The sequence below is a fragment of the Stigmatopora nigra genome, chromosome 1 (genome assembly GCF_051989575.1).
Source record: "Stigmatopora nigra isolate UIUO_SnigA chromosome 1, RoL_Snig_1.1, whole genome shotgun sequence".
Classification (NCBI taxonomy): domain Eukaryota; kingdom Metazoa; phylum Chordata; class Actinopteri; order Syngnathiformes; family Syngnathidae; genus Stigmatopora; species Stigmatopora nigra.
This window is the reverse complement of record NC_135508.1, coordinates 11,677,061-11,687,282: the sequence shown is the minus strand read 5'-3', so window position 1 is coordinate 11,687,282 and position 10,222 is coordinate 11,677,061. Positions and strand designations below refer to the sequence as shown.

At 37.8% G+C, this 10,222-nt stretch overlaps 1 protein-coding gene across 1 annotated transcript; it reads right to left on the bottom strand.

Moving 5' to 3' along the window:
• Positions 1–1,494: 1,494 nt before the first annotated feature.
• rnf223 (ring finger protein 223) lies at positions 1,495–3,084 on the bottom strand. Its single transcript, XM_077722819.1, has one exon. The coding sequence runs from the start codon at positions 3,042–3,044 to the stop codon at positions 2,331–2,333; it is 714 nt and encodes a 237-aa protein (XP_077578945.1). The 5' UTR covers positions 3,045–3,084; the 3' UTR covers positions 1,495–2,330.
• Between the last annotated feature and the right edge of the window lie 7,138 nt (positions 3,085–10,222).

The following is a 10,222-nucleotide window of genomic DNA, read 5'->3' as shown; positions in this document are numbered from 1 at the left end:
AATGACTATTTTGCCATATCCTTATAGTGCTGAATTATTTTGTTCCTCGTAGCCCTTAACTCATTCATTGCCAGTTCTGGAAATGAAACCCATTTCAACTGGGAAGGTTGGTATTGAGTGATCACGTTCCACTGCCATTGAAGCTGGTAGACGTCCAATCTGATGATTCTAATTGTGGTTTTTATCAATGAGTTTGTCCTTCTTCTATGCCGTCTCTGTCAGTTTATTCATTAGTCATTTATTCGTGTTCTTGACGGTTATCCTTTAACCACGTTCATGCTCACATCTCACTGGAACATTCAGGAAGTTGTCCTTTTTATTACAATCCCTGAAGCGACTTGTGTTATTAAATCTTATCAGCTGCTTGTCACCGTGACGGCCGACACAGAAAAACCCCTTTTGCTTCATACGGGAACTCATTATGGGTACTTCCTGAGAAGCCTGTGTTGTGTTTAGTCAAGGGTTCAAGGTTCGTTGTGGGAGGGCGTTAGTTAATGACTCTTACCATGAAACATTTTCCATGAAATTTAGTATCTTGCTATCACTTTGTGACTAACGTCACACTCTCTTGATAATGCCATCATCACAATTGGATGTTAGATATCACCGAGGCCCGTTTGTTTGACCTGCAAAATCTAAACTTTGGAACTTTAAAGGGATTTCTGTCATCTCAAAAAATACTAAAAGATGTTTGCGATTTTCAGCATGGATTTTCACATTTTTATGAACTTTCCCAAAAAAAAAATCTGACATGTAGTAAAACCGCGAAAGTTGAAGCCGCAATATTCGAGGGATAACTGTATTTCTAAATCTTTATGTTTAACCATTTCAACGACATTGATCCACTACAGTGACAGCTATTTAAAGGTGTATACAGACATTTAACCCTCTATAGAGCAAGTGATCTTTTGGTCATTTATTTTTTAAGATCTTTAACTTTTATAGAGTGAGTGAACATTTTAGCATTTTTGTTAAAACTAGCCATTATTGTTGTATTAATCATTATTATATTTTTGTGTCATGTTCAAATATACATTTTATAAATACAATTTTCATTAAAGCGAAGTATTCGAATTAAAATAAATAAAAACACTTATTAGAGCCCCAAGTAACACTCTAACGATAATGTTTTTCATTTTTTATTTCATCGAATTTAAATCATTGCCTGCCATTGACAACCATCCAACTAGTTTAAACTGGAAATCATGCTACTAATGTTGCTATGGAAAGTGAATTAGTATTTTTTTTCATTTATTTTGATTCCAATAACACCATACAAATCAGAATTCTGTGATTAGCCACGCGGTGTCAGGATGTTGGGGATCAAAGCCTAGAAAAGCCAATCACAAATATCCAACGCAGCATTGTATTCCTCGTTTTTATATTAAAAAAATGTCAACTAAACAATGTGGAAAAAAACTTTACAATTTTGAATTTGTAGCCATAAAGTGAAACTATTTGGGCTTGCGTGAACAACAAGAAAAGTCAAACGAGTACATACGCCAGGTTTGTTTAATACAGTGAAGATGTTTAAATGGTTCCTCTCTAGTGGAAAGTATCCTTGTAAATCTATAGTATTGCTAACTAGACAAGTTGCTTGCAATCAGTTAGCAATTTTAATTAAAAAAGAAAAATATATATAAATATATACACGTTAATGTACAAATTTTGTATAATATTTAAAAGACAACAGTAAAATAAAATTATTTCCCTAATGGGTCGAATACAAAGTATGTGTAATGTACATGCAGAGAATGTGACTCATGGAGTCTTGTATTCTACTACCACTAGATGGCGTCACGTTTTTAGCTAGAGCAGGGGTGTCCAAACCTTTGCCTCTTTGCTTTGCTTTTTTAAATTTTTTTAATTGAAGGATGCCAGGGCCAACTTGAAATCCTTACTTTTCAAATCAAACATTTTTGGCTAACATCGACGTTTATTCAATTTTGACTTTGAGGGTTAGCAGTGATAATTCATTCTGCCACCATCAATGAAACACGATCACCCAATTCATGTCGGTAAATGAGCCAAAGGTCAAAAGCAAGAAAATAATCCAAAGGCATAGGGATATTTAAAAGAATACTGAAATTCTACATCGTTTTTCCAACATTTCAGGTTTTGACCCTTAAGCTAATGGAATGAATTGTTTAAATGGCTAGCTCTATTTAGTGTTGAAGTTTAGAAGTGGAATATCATTTAAAGGATATTTTTAAAAAGCAAAGCTACTCAAAGAAAATCAAGTATAAAACGCTTTGTACATCCCCAGCGGAACAATTTACAAAGCACAAATATTTCTTTTCCACCAAAGTCTTGCTAGCCACTTTTCTTTTCTAGTCTGTCAGATCCACAGGCCTATTAAACGGGTTCAATCCGGCCAATGTCCCCGCGGTGGCGACGGTGCGGTTTTGCTGGACAATCTGCACACATCTCAAGTTCCCGGTGCGGAATACGCACTGCAGCGGCCACAGCACCACAATAACCAGCAGCACCATGATGACCACGAAGAGCATCATCCGCCTCCAGTCCGCCAAGCGATGCAGCGGACCCAAACTCTGAGGCGGGGTCGGAGGCCTGGCGCCACCCTGCTTGTGGGCGCCGATGTCTATGCAGACGCACAAGACCGAGAGACTGTCGGACGAAGGCCCGTTGCTTTTGTAGCACAACTTCTCGCCGTCCAGCCACACGGGCTCCTCCCGCTGCTGGTGGCCCGGCAGCTTGTGCAGCAACTCGTGGTTGGTGGGCAGAGACGGAGGCCCTCCGTCAGGCAAAGTGGTACCGTGGCGACAGAGGGGGCAGAAAAGCCCCGTCGGCCACGCGACGTTACTGTCGAGGGCGCCCGGCGAAATGGCCATAAGACGGGAGAGGCACTCTAGGCAGAAAGTGTGGCCGCACTCTAACATCTTGGGCGTTTTGAAGACGTTGTCGTACGTGTTGTAGCAGATGGGGCACTCCAACTGGATTGCTGTGGACATTTTCTTTTGCCGTTCCACACCAGAGTCTTGCACCTGCGGGTCAATTTGCGTGTGCCAAAACTGCAGATCCATCTTTCGGAGTCCAAACCGTTTTACTCCCGATTTGTACGGACTTCTATAAATCGCCCTGCAGACAACAGAGGAAGTATCTTAGTTTAGTATTAGACGTAGTCATGTCCCCATCCGTTACTTGTTTTTGGAGTATCGGATTTGGTCGCAATCTCCCATCCAGTTTTCGGCACTCGTATATTTTTGTCTGCTGTAATACATACAAAGTAATTCATCACTAACTGGTTTCATTATTTTTCAGGATTTTTGCTGGTATAGGTTCGACCTCGGCAAAACATTTCTCAGGAAAAATTGGATTGGTGGTCAAAAAGTCACTATCCGGACATCCTTAATTACAGGTGGTAATTCAGATTTTCTTTCTGCAAATTCGACTGTTCAGTGCGCAATTCAACTTGCTTTGATTATGACAATGAGAAACACGGAACGCTTTGATTTCAAACATTTCTTATTGACAAGACACTGGGAGAAGCCACTGCATACAATATATTACAGTAAAGTGAAGTAGCAAACATGTTATTGATTGTTAAATGCTTTGTAGTCTGGTTGTAACAGTCAAACCACATGGTGTAACGGTACACCGTAAATCTTGGCTAGGTAGGAATGTATCCGTTTGAAGGTCACAGTTCGTTTCACATTGAGTTCCGCGAGCAAAATTTTCAAAGTGTAAATAGTAACCGATTCAATGGCTTTCATTGGCAAGCCTCTTACCTTTTTTACTCTTCTTGCATCCTTATTTACGACATTTTTATCCACACAATAGCAACCGTCAATACATTCTTCCTTTTAGCTTTTTGTTTTTCTATCTGGGTCTCGTGGATGGTATTTTGTGACACGTGGAATGTCATCATTTCATTTTCTGAACCGCTTTATCCTCACTAGGGCTACGGGGGTGCTGGAGCCTATCCCAGTTGACCTCTGGCAGGAGGCGGGGGATAACCTGAATTGGTGGCCAGCCAATCACAGGGCGCAAGGAGACAAACAACAATTTAGAGGCTCCAATCACCATGCATGTCTTTGGAATGTAGGAGAAAACCGGAATACCTGCAGAAAACCCACCAAAGCCCACGGAGAATGTGCATACTGCACACAGATGGACATGACCTGGATTTGAACCCAGGACCCCAGAGCTGTGAGGCCGACGCACATGTAAGTTGCTCAAATAATTACTCTTTGCTTTTACGGAATTAACAACGGCTATTTTAACATTTTGAACAAATGTGACAATCTTCTGCAAAAAGACAACAATGCATCATTTAATAATTTTCAAGAGTTTGTTACAAGTGTTAATGTGTACAGTTTACTGTATTATTATAGCATTATTATATTATATTATTATTCCTTTGCCCACGTAGCACTTCTTGTCCACATCTTATAGATTTACTCCTTCCCTGTCATAGACAGTAATAGACATCCAATCCATTTGAACTAGGAAATCTGTCAACCACAGCCAATGAGGGAAAGACTATTATGGCATGAGATAAAATTCCACTCATGAAAGATAGGCTCTGGAACGCGACAAAAAAATGCAAAAATGGCGAAGAATGAGTTATGGAAGTGTGTCAGACAAATATTTTGCCATTACTTTGCCTTTTTTTATTTTTATTTTTTCTACCAGTGTGCTAGTGCAGCTTTGAGTGTTGCTCATAAATACCTACTGTTATTTTCTATCGTGTCTAATGGAAACGAATCCACGTTCCATCTAGGTTTGAATAAACACAGCAGGTTTCAATTAACTGCATATGAACACACCATTAAGTCAATTTCATCCAGAATTAGATTGAAAAAAATATTTACTATTGGGAAACACGCTATAATTATTGCACATATTTTACAATGTCTTTGTACACCTTAGCATGGCTCTGCTTTTAATCCTCAACTGAGGACGCATTCAAATGATCCCATGTACTGTAAGTAGGGTTTTCAAAGTAGCCTGTGTAAATAACAACACTGGCTCGCGTTGTTCGAACTCAGTGAAGTGAAAGCAGTTGTGATAGCAACTCAATCTGACCTTTGATGTCTTTTATTAACACTGGACTCCCCTTGCACTTATTTATTGGCCGTGCCATAAGGTTACCCTGGCTGCACATTCTGATCACCTCATCACATCTGGCTTAAGATTAATAATGCCGTCTTTTTTGGACTATAAGTTGCACCAGACAAATACGACAGAAATAAAAGAATATAAGTCGCATTTTTGTGAGGGCAGTTTCTTAATTTTCTTAAATTAAGAAACTGAGAACAAAGACACATTATAGTAACAATAGTAAAATGGAAGAACGTATGTTAAATAGGCATCTTTTAACAGTTTTTCAGATATAATTCTATCTAAAAAACAAACAAAACATTACTGGCTGTCAGTAGTGTTAGGAAAAAAAATCTGAAATCATAAAAGTCACAGATCCAGCCAAACTATGAAAAAAGTGTAACTTATAGTGCGGAAAATACGGTACTTGCACTACACTGCAGTGTACGTCTTTTCTAAGTAATTTGGAAAATAACATGCAAAGTAGTATTATAAGAATAAAATACGATTCAAATGATTTTTACTGATTAAAACTGTGAAAAAGATTTGACATGATTGAATGAAAGAGTTATTGAATAAATGTAATTTTCTTAATTTAACTCTAAAACTATTGATCATAACTCCTTCCTTTTCCGTACCGCTCGCAAAGATCATCGGGGGTGCTGGAGCCTATCCCAAACAGAGAACACCCTGAATTTTTGGCTAGCCAGTTGTGGATAATATAAGCATTTCTTTCAATTACAAGCATCTTATCATCTATTTTCCCCTAATTTCTTACCCTGACTTTATCCATGAAATCCCATTGGTCAGTGACCTTCTGTCTGTCATATTTGCTTTTTAACCTGCAGCCCAAGACGGCATTACATGGCATTTTAACTCCCACCTTGAAGTACACACAAGCCACAAGGCTTGTGTACACATGCAACAACCTGATCCACTTTTTCACTATGGAAAGAATTTCTTTTCAAAAAATCAGGCTAAACGACTGGCGTTGAAACAAAAATTCGGGTGGCAGATAATTAATCCTGTTTACTCAAGGCGGAGTCACTAATGACAGCAGAGGAAGCCACGATGTACTCTAGCAAAGACACTTCATATTTCCATTTGGCCCAAAATTCTAAATAGTATACAGCACAGTCAAATATTAACTCCAAGGACTCTCTGAGGCCAATGTTTAAGCCCCTTTCAGTGATATTGCTTTGTTTTATCACCTGCACGTGTTGTTGTGCACCCCCACCCATCACCTGTGCCACTGACCTACAGACACACACGTACACTAATTTTTTTTTGTTAAACTTCCTCTTGTGTTATCTGAGCTTGTCGGTTAAACTGTCGAAAGGTAAAGCTCACTCTGCCTGTTTTTCAGCACTGTTAGAACTTGATCCACCCTTTTTGTTTTAAGGTCTTCAACTTTATTAGGTAGCAGAGGGGGGAGGAAAAAAGTGGGGTCAAATTTGCACAGCGCACATAAAGTAAACACGAATGTGCCGCTGGAACTAAATGCGCAGACCGAAGGATTACACAAATGTTTAAGTAGTCAAGACAAAATGATAAACAGTTGGCAATGCTACTTTAAACTGGAGGCTGCTTAAACCCTAACATTTTAGGCAACAAAGTTAAAGGAAGGTGTACTTAGTTAGTTAAACATTCATCATAACATGTCATATTTGTGCCAGTGTGATTCAACTCTTTTGTACTTAAATGGTTTATTTAGGTTGCAGAACTTTAACTTATATATTAATCCATCAATCAATCAATATAAGAGTACACACAAAAAACAGATTTATTTGTACATGGTTTAAGGAATATTACTCCCTTTAAAAAAAAACTATCGAAATCATACTAGCATGTGAATTTTTTAATATATATATATATATATATAATGTAATCCTCCATCAAAAAACGGACTATTTATGGTCACTTAAAAAACTTTATTAATATATTTTATTTTATTCTTGGTTTTTACTTTAGACCTTTATCCATTAATAGGACAAGTGATTAATTTGATTTATTCCATTGTTAAAAGTTATTCCATTGTTTTTTATTTATAAATTAAGATCAGACTATGTTAATTCATTTAAAATGACTGAAAACATGAATCAACATTGATTAAAGCCCCAAATAACAGTCGAAAGTTCAACTCATTGCCATGCCATAAATGTCCAATTTGCATTGAAACTGGAATAACTGGCTGTGAATGCTCATATTTCCGTACAATTGACAGTTCTATAATGAATGATTGTCCAATAGTCCCTCCCACTCAAAATGGACGAGTAGCGTCGTCAATGGTAGGCCATAAAATCAATGAGTGCCGTGTAAGGGTTAAAAACATTAATAAATGATCCATAATTCATGCATGAGGTAGTTGAATCTGAATTTAAATCTCTACTTTGTAATTCATTTAAAAAAATGTTAATGTAGTGCCACACTTTGCTTGTATAATACAACACACAAAAAGTTTTGTCTTTTTGCCCTGGACGTGTAAAAACACAGTGGAGCTCTTGTGTTTTGAACGAGCCCAGACCAAGTGTTGTGTAAGCAAGGTCAAAAATGTGTCAAACAAATCTTGATTTGTGCTTTAATGGGTGTGGGGGGGGGGCTAAACATGTGTATATCCAAATAATAAATAACTGTTCAGTTAGTATTTGGGGGCGTCCACAAACTTTTTTTCTGAGGGTCAGAAAAGGACACAGTAGTAAACTAAAAAGGAAAAAAAACTGTCAAAACTCCCACTCAAAATGGATTGGACGCCCATTGCCAACAATGCCAGTAAAAAATATTCATTCAATGCCACCTTTCCCAATAGAAATTGATAACTGTCAAAGGTAGAGAATAATAAAGGTGCTAAGAAATACTACAGCAATTGACTTATTTTATAGAGCACATTTTTTTTAACAAATCCATCAAAAAGTGGACAGAAAAGACTTGAAAATGAAAAATAGAACCTTTCTCCCCTGCCTTCGCCAACCAAGCCCATTAAAGAAATACGAAAATAGAAAAGGTCACACCCAGAATGACAGATTTTTTTTTTGTCGGTTAGCATGCTATCCATGGCTTAATATTTCGTAGTTGTCGTGTGACTGTCCTGAAATGATATTTTTCACCATTATACTAATTATTTATAGTAGGACATAGTCTGGACAGCCAGGTTATAGCACAATTTCCATATTTGTTGCACTATTTATGGCCGGGCCTCCGATTTATACTCCAATGGAACTTATAGATTTTTTTCCTCTTAAAATGCGACTTATATATACTTTTTTCCTCTTCATTTAGCATTATTTATCATATTTATCATTATTCAGAACATATTTCAAAGTTAACACACATGGTTGACTTTTGGATTTAAAAAATGGATAATGTTGTGGGTTAGAATCTCGACTATTTCTTTCACCTTTCAAACACCTTAGATTCACCTTGTGTGTAGCTTCTTCTTTAACTCATTATCCAATCCATTGATACCAGGCTGTGAATGCTCATCTTTTAGTGACACTCCAGTACCGTTTCTGATTCTCATACAATCAGTCCCGTCATCACAAGAGCGCCTTCATCATTCTTCCCCATCAGTGGCAGCATCGCATAAAAGCAAACTAAGGTGCAATCTTGTGCTCTTCTCGCATTTCACACACACTTTGATACTTTTACTTCAATTTTTTTCCTGACAATTGCTGTGAAAAACTCCTTTTGTGACAGCTCAAAGTATCACACACACACTTGTTAAATATGTACCCTGATCTATAAAAATCAAGTTATATTCCAACACATGGTACCAACAACGTTCAAGGATATTTTACCTGATAACAAGCTGTTCTCTGGTGTCCTCTTACAAGTAAAGAAGCAGCATATTTCTGCTACCGGAATAGTATTTCTCTCCCGGCCTCTTTTGTTGAACCCAGTAAAAGTGCGTCCGTCCTTCCTTCCTCTCTTGTATGCTCGGTGACTATCACCTTGACTGCCCTGAAAACTCCCCCTCTTAGTATTTTATGCAAATGCTTCCAACTGTTTCCCGTCCTTGAGGTGGCGACTTGAGGTGGGGAGGGCTTAACAGCAATACACATTGTTTCTCCGCAAGCTTTATACACTGCAATCTCCTTCTTACTCACCTCTTCATGATACAAATAAGGACCCTTATGCATATTTAAGGCTTTTCTTATAGAACTAATCAAAAACATTTTTACATGTGATTAAATACATGGAAATATTGGATTTGTGCCAACCCTTGTAAAATACAGGTATGGAATTTCTTCAGAGTGGCCAAATTCAAAAACCCGCTTTAAAAGGTCAAGTCATATTAGCGATGACTTTCTATATGTAGTATACCTACCTGTATGCGGTGTAGTATTTGAGCAGTGGTGTCCAAAATATGGCCCTGGGGCCAGTTTTTTTTTTAGGGGCTTTAAAAAACATTCCGAAAGTTAAATGGACGAGGCCCGCACATTAAGCTTAAGCCCAGACTCCACTCTGTTGCCCTTCTCAGTTTTAACACTAGATGGAGCTACTTATTCGAACTTTACTTTTGCATTTAGCTAGGATGGAGTGATTCTTCTTTGTGTAGCAATAAAGCAAACATTTGACAAACAGCTGTAGAGGGAAGTAGAAATCAAGGTTGAACATTTTGTCAAATTTTACCCGTATGTGACGAGTGATGGCAGAATAATCGTGATGAGTCTCATTTTAATGTAATATACATATACAAATGTTCTGTACTGCTTATCCCATGCCATCTGCAAACTGTCGTGGAGCTACTAACGTGATGCGACATGAGGGATAATCTTGACAAAGTAGTTTTCTGAGTGCGCCCCCAATTTGATGGCACCCTAGGCAGTTGCCTACACTGCCCATTGCAAAAAGCAGGCCTGATTCCAATGTAGGTCCTGATAGTCATTAAAATTGTTTTGAATTACTCATTCAATCCAGGAAAAAGAAAATCCCGAAATTGTCGAAACAATGACAACATTGCCACATTTGTATGTTCTTCCTTAAAGCCATTACACCATATTTTCAACCCTACGACTAGATTATTCAGTAACTTTAACTCATTTAATGCTGTGTCATGTCAGCAGGGAAATATTTTAGTGCGCTTCATCCTGGCCACTTTGAGGTTTCTCTTCCTGGAATAACACTAGCTTGGATAAAATCCTGGTTTTGTATTAAATTA